Source organism: Nicotiana sylvestris, chromosome 8 (assembly GCF_000393655.2).
Source record: "Nicotiana sylvestris chromosome 8, ASM39365v2, whole genome shotgun sequence".
NCBI classification, from domain to species: Eukaryota; Viridiplantae; Streptophyta; class Magnoliopsida; order Solanales; family Solanaceae; genus Nicotiana; species Nicotiana sylvestris.
Window position 1 is genome coordinate 223737586 of NC_091064.1, and position 13771 is coordinate 223751356.

Genomic DNA, 13771 nt, shown 5'->3' on the forward strand with positions numbered 1-13771 from the left:
CAAAGAGTGAAAAGTTTAGAACAATAGTTGAAAAGCATGCAAGGGTTGGCAGGTCAGAAGAGTATTGCCTTCAAGGATCTATGTATGTTCCCCGATGTCCACTTGCTGCCTGGTTTCAAGACTCCCAAATTTGAAAAGTACGATGGACACGGAGACCCCATAGCCCACCTGAAAAGGTATTGCAATTAACTAAGAGGTGCGAGAAGCAATGAAGAATTGTTAATAGCTTATTTTGGCGAAAGCCTTACGGGAGTAGCATCCGAATAGTTTATAGATCAAGAAACATCTCACTAGTACGTTTGGGATGACATGGCACAGGCCTTTGTCAAACAGTTCCAATATAACATTGACATTGCCCTAGGCCCCAATTCCCATTCAAACCTGAAGAAGAAACCAACTGAAAGTTTGAGGGAATATGCCATTAAATGGAGAGAACAAACAGCTAGAGTTAAGCCGCTCATGGATGACCATGAGCTAATCACTGTCTTCCTTCAGGCTCAAGAGCCAGATTACTTTCAAAACATGATGTCCGCAGTTGGCCAATCCTTCTCGGAAGCAATCAAAATGGGAGAAATGGTAGAGAATGGCCTTAAGACAGACAGAATTATAAGTCAAGCAGTTCTCAAAGCCGCAACTCAGGTTGTCCAGATTAAATCCTATAACTTTTGTGACACGAATGAGAAGGTAGAGGAAATCATGATGACATTAGGGTCGAGAAGAGGTCCAAGAGAACATCTCGAAGGTATAAGCAGCCTCCTCAAGTTTTCCATGCCTCCTCTGAGCAGTATTATCCACCTCAGAACCCTCAATAATCTGTTGATGCACCTCAGTATGTTGTCCGGCCACCAAAACACCCAGAAGGCGAGCAGGAGCACCGCAAAATCCCCTCCAACCTCCACAAAATCTTCAAGTGCGCTATAACCCACATTCATTCCAGGGGTATAGAAGGGAATAAAGGTTGAAAGATAATTTTACACCAATAGGAGAGTCATATGCAAGCTTATTTGAGAAGTTAAAGCAACATGCCATGATTGCGCCTATTACTCCAAATCATATAGACCCACGTGCAAGAAGATTTGACCCATCTAAAAGGTGTGAATACCATTTCAATGCCCAGAGGCACAATGTTGAAAGTTGTCAGGATTTGAAAAGAGAAATAGAAAGGATGATCCAGGAAAAACTGATCGTGATCCAAGACAGTGACACCTAGAATATCACGCAAAATCCTGCACATGATGCACACTTTGTGGGGATGATGCCTGGTGACATGGAATATGAGAATCCTCTGGGAAACTTGCCGACTGAAATTGGAGAAGGCCATGGTGATTCTGATGAGCAAATTTGTGGCTAAATGTCAAGCTTAGCAATTGAAAAGTCATTCTCTCTTCACTAGGAAGGAATCTTGGTAGCTTGTTTTGATGTTTTTTCTGTTATCTGGGTTATTTCAGGGTTGTGATCCAGATTTTATTCATTTTATTGAGTCAAACCCTTCTATCCTTCTATTCTGTTTGTATGAGTCATGTCTGTCTGTTTTGTTGCTTTTTTCATTATCTGGGTTATATTAGGGTTGTACCTCGGATTTTAGGTTGTTTGTCTTGTTGTTTTCTCTATAAAATTGAGTTTTTCTTTTGTGTCATTCCATGCTCAGTTCGTTTCCTGCTAGTTTTAATGACATGACATGCATGCGGAAATTTTGGCTAGATATTAGAAACTGTTTAATCTGGAATTGGATAGCTGAAAAAAAATTTGAGGATGAATAAAGAGTACTTTGGAATTAAGGTCGAGTGAAATTCACCTTCAAATCATTATGAAGATCGGGCTTGAGAATGTTTAATCAATTGAAGTTTGTTGGAAAGCTTGACATTACGGGATGAAAAGTGTCTTGTGACCATGACACACCAAGAAGACAGACATGTTCGTCAATGCTGTGATCGCGAAAATATACTATGTTTGGCATTCTCGAGGTTGGGATGCCCTTTTTCTACTATCCAAACACTTTATACCCTTTGTTACCCCTTTGAGCCTATGTTATTTTCTTTGACCACCCTCTTTTGGAATCAAGTTTAGAGTCAAGAGTAAAAAAATGAAAGAAAAAAAAAGAAAAAGAAAAGAAAAAGCCATGTCCCAAGAGCACAAACTGGGCAACTTTTAGAAAGTTCTAAGTGAAAAAAGAAGAAAAAAAACAGTCAAAGGTCCATGTCCCCAGAAAATAAAAGCTGGGGCAACTTGTTTTGAAAATAAAATAAGAAAAAGAAAAAAAAGCGAAGAAGAAAAAAAATAGTTAGGTCAGATGTTTGAACTATGTTAGACATGATTCCTTTATAAAAGGATACGTAGGCAGCCTCACGGTTCGGTCCAGCCAAATCAGAATTCAAGAAAAAAAATTCAAAAATAAATCCCAATAGCTGAAACTTGGGCAAAGATTTTACTTCATTTTTAAAAGAGTCGATTCCAAAAGTTGTAAGTATACAACCCCGTTATCTTTAATCTATTTTGAGCATCATGCCGGCTTTTCTTCCTACCCATATCCAAAAGACTTCCAAATAAAGACCTCCTGATCAACCTTAAATAATGCCAAGAGATGAATGCAATGAGCAACGGTTGTCACGCGACATAGAATATTATCAAGTTGCTCACACAAGAAAACAAAGAAAAAGAAAAATAAAAGAAAGGAGAGAGTCTTACTAGTGAAAACCCTCACGGGCACAGTAAGGCGACGGTAAGTAAAGATGAATAAATGAAAGAGGCTTGTTGGTAAAAGCCCCTCGGGGTACCACTAGTCGAAAGTGAGTCATGAAATCGATGCAAAGGATCGGCACGAACAAGCCTGACGTCAAAGGTCATAAGAATGGTAAAAGGGAAGATTGGATTAATTTGATAGATCAGGTCGTTGAGTCCAAAATGCATGTCATGATCATTAAGGCTTGTTATTTAAAAAAACTCTTTCCTCTGTCCTTCCGACAGGGGCATTTCTTGTTAATATTCGTTTCTTTGCATCATTGTGTCCTTCACTTTGAGTCAGTCCTTGTCAAAAAAAAGTAAGAAAAGATTTCAAAATCTGCCACCAGCTTTTCAGTTGCACAAAGTAAATTTGGCCAGCACACTCAGTTGCTACAGTTAACATGCCATAAGGATTTATGCAAAAGCTCCCCCAAGACTCTTGTCAGCCTATTTGGCACAAGAAAGATAACTGGTGATTCTCTCTGACAAATAAATTGTTCAAAAAGTAGGAAGTCATTCAAGATATCAGAAAAGATCACCTAAGCAAAGATCTCCACTTGGGATAAGGCTATTTGAGCTGCAAATACAAGTGGTAATGGGTGTGAAATAATCAGAGTTGGTGCAGAACAAAAATCTCTTGAGACCGACTCAAGATGATCGAGCAAAAGCCAAGCTGCTCAAGACTCAAGGCCACAAACCAACCACCATTTTCAAAACTGACGGATTTTTCTTTGTGTGAAACAGGAACAAAGCAGTGCATGAAAAGTGGTTCATAAAAAACAAAAACAAAAAAAAAAGAGAAGAAAAAGAAAAGAAGAGAAGAGTCGACAAAGGGAAGTTTCTCAAATCGTTGCCTTTATTTGTCTTGCTATTGTGCATAAAATCTTGCTATTGATCTCCACATTTTTTCCTCCTAGGGTAAAAAGTCCTAGTCTAATGGATTTTCCTCTCAATCAAAATCTTAGTCTGATGAATCTTTCTCCTAAGATAACAAAAAAAAAGACATAGTCTGATGAATTTTCTTCTAGGATAAACGTCTTAGTCTGATGAATCTTTCTCCTAAGATAACAAAGAAACCTTGTCTGATGAATTTTCTCTTAGGATAGAAATCTTAGTCTGACGAATCTTTATCTTAATATACCAAAAAGAAAGACCTAGTCTGATGAATCTTTCTCCTAAGATAGAAAACCTAGTCTGATGAATTTTCTCCTAGGATAGAAATCTTAGTCTAATGAAACTTTCTCCTAAGATAATAAAAAAAGGGAACCTAGTTTGACGAATGTTCTCCTAGGATCGCAATCTTAGTCTGATGAATTTTTCTCCTAAGATTAAAGACCTAGTCTAATGAACTTTCTCCTAGGGCAGAAATCTTAGTCTGATGAATCTTTCTCCTAAGATACCAAAAAAGAAGTAGAAAAGAGACCTAGTTTGATGAACTTTCTCCTAGGATCAAAATCTTAGTCTGATGAATCTTTCTCTTGAGATAGGAAACCTAGTCCGATGAATTTTCTCCTAGTATAATAATTTAAAGAAAAAGGGGGGAAGCTTGAATTTGAAAAAAAAAAGGGTCAATTTTTAGTTTTCTTAAGTTATCAATGTTAGTTTTCTTGAAATCAGGGGTCCCGCTTGGAGAATAGGGTTAGTCTTTACTTTAGTCAAGCTTAGTTTATAGTTTTCCGCAAGTTCAATCACATTTAGGAGATGCACATCCTAGCCGAGTCATTAATTTTACTCTAATCATTGCATCCTTCATCAGCAGCGTAGGTGATTTATAGTTTTGCTAACAACTCACAAATCTTCCTAGTGCAAATTGGGGCAGAAAAGTTTTTTTTATTTTGTCTGTTTTGTTATAGTAGCAGGCGCCCACCTGGAGAACAAGGGAAGCCAGTTCAAGTTTCAAAGGAAAGCAGCTTATGTTTCAAGGAAAGCAGTTCGAGTTTCAGCAATCAGGCGCCCACCTAGAGAATAAGGAAAGACAGTCCAAGTTTTGCGAAGGAAGATAGTTCGAGTTCAGCAATCAGGCGCTCACTTAGAAAACAAGGGGAGTCATTTCAAAATTCCATTTAAGTTAGAAGTAGCAGAAGCTCGCGGCAAGAATATAAGTCAACAATCCGAGATTATCAACATAAGTAATCTCAATCTAGAATAAAAAACAAAAGAAAGAAAAAGAAAATGGAAGTGAATCCAAAATGCAGAAGCAGAGAAAGATGTGAAATGCTCAAGACGTGGTTGAAGTCACACGCACTACATGCCCAGTCTTGACCAGAAAAGCTAAAGAAGCACGAGCTAGCACCTGCAGCTAACAAGCGCCAAAGTTCAAATCTAAAGTCTGCATGAAGAACCATTCAAGACTCAAGATCTAGCTTCAGAAGACTCATAGATAGGAATCTTGTAACTCATAGCTGATATGCTTAGTTAGTCTTTTTCATTTTGATTTTGATGTAATAATAGGACCGCGGACCGGAACCTCGACGGAACGACACCTCAATCAGCACTCCACCTTGGTACTCTATCACCTATTCGCTTCTGAACTACACGTGGCCTGATTCTTTTGTAGCCAAGGATATGTAGGCAGCTTAGATACTAGGGCTCGGTCACATTCTCCTTTCTTTTAGTTTTTTGTCTCTCCAAATAAAGGTCGGGTCAAAAAACCTGTCTCGTCGTTCTTTGTCTGAAAACTCTTCGCATTTTCAGCCAAAGAAGGGCAGCTGTAGACATGTGATTTTTGACCCTCCCTAAGATTTTACACATTTTTAGCGTAAAATATTTAGTTTAGGTTTAATATCGTTATTTTAAATAGTTTTGACTCTTTTACTTTATTTTATCACAAAAAAATAAAAATTACAAAAAATAAAATAAATATTTTCATCTTTAGGTTAAAGTTAATTAGTATATTTATATTTAAAGTATTATGACATTTGAAAATACAAAAAAAATAGTTTCACTCGTAGTATTTAGTTTTATATTAGTTTATTTTAATTTAGAGTGATTTTTATATTTTATAGATATATTGTATTATTTGGTCTTTTTACCTAAGCTCAAACCCAAAAGACATGGTCCAACCCAATTACCCTTAGCCCATTCTTCCCAACCCATTAACCCATTTAAATGCAAGATTTAATCCTAACCATCTATTTCCTTCTAATCCAATGCCCATCATCCATTCTCACCTCCATATAAAATACCCAATTATAGAAACTCTACCCTAAGTTTTTAATTCCTAGACCTAGACTAAAAACAAAAAATGACGCATCAACGATAAAAGATGACTGGTATGTTGGTTTTGCTGATTGTTAGAAAATGAATTCCAAATTGAGATCGAAGCTGATTGGTTGCGGATGAAAAATCTTGGAAAAGTTTGCAATTGAAAATGTCTGCAGAACTCACTTTTTTCCTGTTGTGCAATTGATAAAAAGGCTAGACCCGCTGACAGTATTGGAAAAGACTTTGCTTTTCAATTAGCTCGAAAAGGGCTAAATTCAGACCTGGCAAAAATCTCAAGAAATTGGGCTTGGTCGAAATTCTTTTTTGGAAAATTAGTCGAGGTTCCGGTTTGTCAATTGCGGTGTTTCAGTCCAAGGATTGTTGCTTTGTTTAGCTCGATTAATTTGCAATTTTCATCTTTGTTCCTCAATAAAAGGTTCATTTCTCAATTTTTTTTCTCATTTCATTGTGTTATAATAGCTTGGTGCGCGTGTTAATTGGCGATTCTATGTTGTTTGAGTAGCATGTCTTAGTTTTCATTTAAATTATTTTAATTAGTTTTATTTTGATTGTGATGTATGTAGTCTTGGTTCTTGAATAAATGCTTTTAAGTGGGTAGATGGAAAAATTGGAGTTGTTTCTTTCTTGGCAAAGAATAATAATGGGCCATAAGGTGAGTCTTGAACTATAAGAAATTTAGGCCAAGTAATAGATCATGTTAGCTAGCCCTTTGCCACAATAATATCTTGTTCATAAATTTGGTCTTACAATAATCTCAAAATTTAGGAAGAACAATGAACACCATTAGAGTGCTTTAGGCGCGTTTTGAATTTATTATCGTGACTATGTACACGTTTGCGTGACATAGCCACGGTTTCTAAAATTAAAACCAAGGTATGTGTTCGCGCAACTTTGGACGCAACAATCTTAATTGTGTACACGTACGCGTGACATGATTCTTGACGCACCAAAACAATGAATACACGTACGCGTGATTCGTTTTAAATAAAAGTGGTAAAAGGTAAAAATGCACATAGGTGCTAAAACACGTAATTAATCAATTTAATTAAGCCAAGTATGATCTAAGCGACCGTGCTAAAACCACAGAACTCGGGAATGCCTAATACCTTCTTTCGGGTTAACAGAATTCCTTACCCGGATTTCTGTGTTCGCAAACTGTAAAATAGAGTCAAATTTCCTCGATTCGGGATTTTAAACTTGGGACTTGGGACACCGTAAATTATCCCAAGTGGAGACTCTGAATTTAATAATTAATTTCATTTCGGTTATTGTCACTTTAATTAAAAAAAATCCCTTTTATCCCTCGTCTCGGGTGTAAAAAAAGAGGTGTGACAGCCTCGACTCCCACAACTTATCTTCTACAGGAGCCACGTCAACCTTGTCCCTAATATACTCATTCCTAATTTTATCTCTCCTGGTATGCCTGCACATCCATCTCAACATCCTCATTTCTGCTAATTTCAACTTCTGGACATAAGATTTCTTGACTGGCCAACACTCGGCTATACAACATGGCTGGCTTAACTATCGCTTTATAGAACATACCTTTAAGTCTTTGAGTCATATTCTTGTCACACAAAACACTAGAAGCGAGCCTCTATTTCATCCATCCCACTTTAATACGATGTGCGACATCCTCATCGATCTTCCCGTTACCCTGTATCATAGACCCAAGATATTTGAAACTATCTCTCCTAGAGATTACTTGTGTATCTAGCTTCACGTCCACTTCTGCTTCGTGAGCCCCAACACTAAACTTACACTCCATGTCTTTCGTCTTCGTCCTACTCAACTTGAAATCTTTAGACTCCAGGGTCTGTCTCCACACCTTTAGCCTAGCATTAACCCCACAACGTGTCTCATCAATCAGCACTATATCATCTGCAAATAACATACATTATGACACCTCTCCTTGAATGTATCGCGTCAACACATCCATCGACATGGCAAATAAAAATAGGCTAAGAGTTGATCCTTTATGTAACCCCATCTTCACTTGAAAATAATTCGAGTTACCTCCCACGGTCCTCACCCGAGCCTTAGCTCCATCGTAAAATGTTCTTAATCACCCTAATGTACACTACCGAAATACCGCTAATCTCCAATATCTCCATAAAAACTCCCAAGGAACTTTATTGTAGGCTTTTTCTAAGTCAATAAATACCATATGCAAGTCATTCTTCCTCTCCCTATATTGTTCCATCAATTTCCTTACGAGGTGAATGGCTTCTGCAGTCGACTGCCCTGGAATGAAACCAAACTGGTTCTCCAAAATAGACACACTCCTTCTCACCCTCCTCTCCACTACCCTCTCTCAAACTTTTATGGTGTGACTCAGCAGCTCTATACCCCTATACTTATTGCAATTATGGATATCACCCTTGTTCTTGTATAGCGGGACTATCAAACTCGGCCTCCACTCTTCGGGCATCTTTTTCATCCAAAAAATAACGTTAAACAAATCAATAAGCCACTCAAGTTTTCCCAACCTGCGTTCTTCTAAAATTTCACCGAAATTTCGTCTAGTTCGGTTGCCCTACCCCTGCTCATCTTCCGCATAATCTCCTCAACATCCTCAACCATAATATGTCTACAAAACCCGAAATCACGCTGGCTTTCCGAGTTTTCCAACTTCCCAAGCTCAATGGCCCGATTTTCATCCTCGTTCAAGAGTTTATGGAAGTAAGTCTGCCACCATCACCTAATACACGCCTCCTCTACCAAGACCTTACGATCCTCGTCATTGATGCACGACACTTGGTGCAGGTCCCGAGCTTTTTTCTCTCTAGCCTTGGCTAATCGGAACAGTTTCTTGTCACTGTCTCTGCCCCCTAGCTCCTCATACAAGTGTTCAAATGTTGCAGTCTTGGCAGCCGTGACCACTAACTTCGCCTCTTTCTTAGCCTTTTTATAAGACTCCATATCCATCATCTTTTCCTCATAATCAGTGCTCTCCATTAGTTTCACATACACTACTTTATTGGCTTTCATTTTTTCTTGAACCTTTCCATTCCACCATCAGTCTCCTTTGTGCCCCCCCCCCCCGGTATCCCTTTGTGACCCCTAGAACCTCTCTAGCAGCTTCCTTAATGCAGTCTACAGTCGTGGTCCAAATACAACTAGCATCCTCATTGCTTTGTCAGGCCCCCATCCAACAACTTCTTCCCTACTACCTGAGCTTTGTCCTTAGTCAAGATTCCCTACTTGATCTTACGTTGCCAGTACCCTGCTCTCTTCTTCCTTTCTCTCATAATCTCCAACTCTATTACCAAGAGCCTATGTCGAGAGTCACTCACTCGGTATAACCTTGCAATCAGTGCATAAAACTCTATCACCCTTCCTGTAGAGAAGGTAATCAATCTGAGACCTGGCCACCGTACTTCGGAACGTGACCAAGTGATCCTCTCTCTTCTAAAAGCACGAGTTAGTAACTACCAAATCAAATGCTTTGGCGAAGGCCAACAACGAGGTACCACCCTCGTTCCTAACTCCAAAATCGAACTCGCCATGTACATCGCCATATCCCCCAGCTGACTCCCCACTATGACCATTAAAATTACCTCCTATGAATAGCTTCTCAGTGTGTGGAATACCTCTCACCACCTCATCCAAATTCTCCCAGAAGTTCCTTTTAACCTTCTCGTCCAAGCCCGCTTGCTGTGCGTAAGCACTAATCACACTTAAAGTGAGCCCACCAACCACTAGCTTAATAAATATCAACCTATTGTTCTCCCTCTTAACATCTACCACCAGCTCTTTGAGATCCCTATCTACTAAAATTCCTACCCCGTACTTGCCCATAACCCCTCCCGAATACCATAGCTTATACCCGTTAACTGATAAGTATTGTATAATGTATACAAGGGTAGATTAGTCTTTTATATGAATTTATCACTATAAATACTCCATTGTACATGTATTTCACATAATCAATAACATACACTGTTACATGGTATCAGAAGCGTAGGTCTCTTGCTTGTTGCTCTCTCCTGTTGCAGATTCATGTATTCATCTCCTTCCTCTCACTCTGCCACTTTTTCCCACGTTCCTCCTATTGATATTACTATGTCTTTTCCTCCTTCACACTCTTCCATTTCTATCTCTAACATTAAAAACTTAGTTCCTACTATTCTTGACTATTCCAACTACATGTTGTGGAGAGAACTTTGTTTTACCAGCATTTAAGGGGCACGAGGTTTATGATTTCATTGATGGCAGTTTTCCTTGCCTGAATCGCACCATTGTTAAATATGATGGCACTTCCGCTCTTAATTCTGCTTTTCAACAATGGATTCAACTTGATTCCATTGTATTATCTTGGATTCAGTCAACAATCTCTCAAGAAATTCTTCAAGCAATTCTCCGTCCAAATCACTCGCTCACTTCTGGAGTGGCTTGGCTAGAAATTAAACGTCTATTTCATGATCAAGTGAGTTCTCAGACTCTTCAACTGAAGGTACAATTTCATAATCTCAAAAAAGGTGATCTCTCGATCAATGATTATGTTCATCGTTTGAAATCCATTGCGGATGCCCTCATTTCTATTGAAAATCCTATTTCTGAGACTGAACTTGTCCTTCAAATCCTATCCGGTCTTCCTCCAGACTGCATGTCTGTAAGTACCTCTATTTCTACTAGAGTTACACTTCTCTCTTTTGTTGAAACTCGATCACTTCTCTTTCTCCATGAATCCCAATTGAACAACTTCTCCCAAACAAATTCAGACGTCTTCCCTACAGCACTTGTTGCCAAGCAACAATCTTTATCTCATGGGCGTGGGCATGGTAGACATCAAAATGGTGGTCGAAACTCTACTAATAATTGAATTTGATTCTTGTGGTTTTTCTATTAAGGACATCAAGACAAAGAAAACTCTTCTCAGGTGCAATAGTCTCGGGCCCTTATATTCTTTCTCCTCCTTCATTGGTGATGTTGCTTCCTTTTGAATTAATAAACAGTGACATTTGAACCTCTCATGTTACCTCGTTTACTGGTTTCGTTATTATATTCTTTTTCTTGATGATTTTTCTAAGTTTTCCTGGGCCTTTCCTATTAAACAAAAATCTGAGGCATTTCAAAAATTTAAAGATTTTCATTCTTATGTCTCAAATAAATTTTCGACAAAGATTAAAATGTTCCAATGTGATGGAGCTGCTGAGTATGTATGACTTGGTTTGTTTCGTACCTTTTTAAATGATAATGGTATTTCTTTACGAATTTCGTGTCCTCATACTCATCAGCAAAATGGAAAAGCTGAACGTATGCATCGTACTATTATAAATATGATTCGTTCTTTACTCTTTCAAGCTTCACTTCCTCGTACATTTTGGGTTGAAGCTCTTAACATGGTTGTCCATATTTTAAATATTCTACCCTCTTCCACAATTAATTTTAGGACTCATTTTGAACTTCTTTTTGGTAAGTTTCCTACCTATGATCATTTACGGGTGTTTGGTTGTTCTTGTTATCCTAATCTTCGTGATTACTCTTCTCATAAATTAAGTCCGTTGTCTAAATATTGTGTATTTCTTGGTTATCCGTCAAATTATAAGGGATTTCGATGTTTTGATCCAATCAACATCACCCGTTAATTCCTCCAACTCCCTGTTTCAAACCCCATCAAATTTCAGCACCTATCCACTTCCACATTTCTCTCCTCCTTTAGTTGTTCCCCACTATAATTCAAATTCTTTGAATTCTTTATCTGTTAGACCAAATCCTTCTCATGCTTATTCCTCTACCCCTCCCTCATCAGTATCTAATTTCGACCAATCACCTCTTTTCTCTTCTCTTAACTCACAGCTCCCTGCATCCACAACACATCACATGATCACACGTGCTCAAACCGGTAGTCTTAAGCCAACCTTCTTTTCTTTCCGACATTTCCTTACTCTCATCCGAACCATCTTTTTTTAAGGAAGCTAATATGAATCCACATCGGAGACGAGCAATGGCCGAAGAGTATAATGCTCTTATGACTAATAATACTTGGGATTTAGTCTTACCTCCTATAAATGTAAATATAATTGGTTGTCGTTGGGTCTATAAGGTTAAACAAAAATCGGATGATTCGCTTCAGCGTTTTAAAGCCCGTTTAGTAGTTCAAGGATATAAACAACAACATGGACTAGACTATGATCAAATTTTTAGTCCTGTGGTGAAACCAGTCACCATACGCACTGTCCTTGCTCTTGCTGCATCTAAGGGTTGGTTAATTCACCAACTAGATGTTAAAAATGCCTTTTTATATGACACTTTTAATGAACTGGTATACATGAAACAACCTCCAGGCTTTGTTCACCCAAACATTCCAAACCATGTTTGTCGGTTGAACAAAGCTCTTTATGACTTAAAACAGGCCCCAAGGGCATGGTTTCATCGATTCACTTCTTTTCTTCTTCATCATGGATTTAAAAATAGTAAATCAGACTGTTCTCTCTTCGTCTACAAGACTACAACTGATATTGCTATTTTACTTCTCTATGTTGATGACATTCTTGTCACTGCATCTTCCTCATCTTTGCTTTCCTCTTTGATTCAAACACTTAAATCAGAAATTTCTATGAATGATTTAGGACAAATTAATTATTTTCTTGGTATTTCTGTCATATATGGTGGTTACTTTCTTTGTCAATCTAAGTATATTAAAGATATTCTTCATTGTGCTAATCTTTTGTGTTCAAAACCTGTTTCCACTCCCATTTCCCCTAAAAACTCATTACATACTACTGATTCTCCTCCCTTTTCTGATCCTACACTTTATCATAGTCTCGCTGGTTGACTTCAATACTTAACTTTTACTCGTCCTGATATTGCTTTTGCGGTCAATCAAGCTACCCAGTTCATGTACTCACCGTTGGTTGTTCACTACACTGCTGTAAAACGTATATTACGGTATTTAAATGGCTCCTTATCTCATGGGTTGTTTATCCGTGGTGGCTCTGTTGACTGTCTTGAATGCTATAGTGATGCAGACTGGGCAAGTTGTCCATCAACTCGACGTTCTACCTCAGCATTCTGTCTTTTTCTTGGGCCTAATCTTGTTTCTTGGTCATCTAAGGAACAAAATGTTGTTTCCCGATCGAGTGCTGAAGCTGAGTATGGTTCAGTTGCTCATGTTGCTGCTGAAGTTACTTGGATGTGTTCACTTCTTCGAAATCTTCACATACCACTTTCATCCACTTCTACTATTTTTTTTGACAACATTAGCAGCATTTATCTCTCCCACAATCCTGTGCAATATGCTCGGACAAAACATATTGAAATAGATATTCATTTTGTGCGGGAAAAAGTTGCTTCTGGAGATTTGCAAGTTAAGTATGTTTCTTCCAATGATCAATATGCTGATTTATTGACAAAGGCTCTTCCTTCAACGAGGGTGCTCTTGTTACGTGACAAGCACTGTGTTCTTCCACGTCACGCATCACTTGAAGGGGTGGGGGGGGTGATAAGTATTGTATAATGTATACAAGGGTAATCTTAGTCTTTTATATGTACTAATTTTTGGATATGTTGCACGTGAGTCCCATGCAAATAGTGCAAACAATTTTTTTCGTATCTTATTCTGCAATCTAAAATGGTACAATTACACTATTAATTTAGTTCGATTGGAAAAGCGAGCAATTTCAACCGCTAACATGTACGACTATCTTAATCATTTTCTTTGAAAAAGTAATTGTAAAGGTATGGAATTGTCACTAATTTTGTGATGCAGCTATCCAAGTAAAGTGTATCTATAATTAAAAAGTTATACATTAATTTCAGTTAGTACAATTATCAGCAAGGCTCCTAAATCACAATTCTTATAACACCGTCTTATTAGAAC

General features: G+C 38.1%; 1 protein-coding gene across 1 annotated transcript; it reads right to left on the bottom strand.

Annotated features, from left to right (window-relative positions):
- Positions 1-9357: 9357 nt before the first annotated feature.
- LOC138876424 (uncharacterized) lies at positions 9358-9747 on the bottom strand. The gene has a single exon (XM_070155344.1). It carries the CDS (start codon positions 9745-9747, stop codon positions 9358-9360), a length of 390 nt encoding a protein of 129 aa, XP_070011445.1.
- Between the last annotated feature and the right edge of the window lie 4024 nt (positions 9748-13771).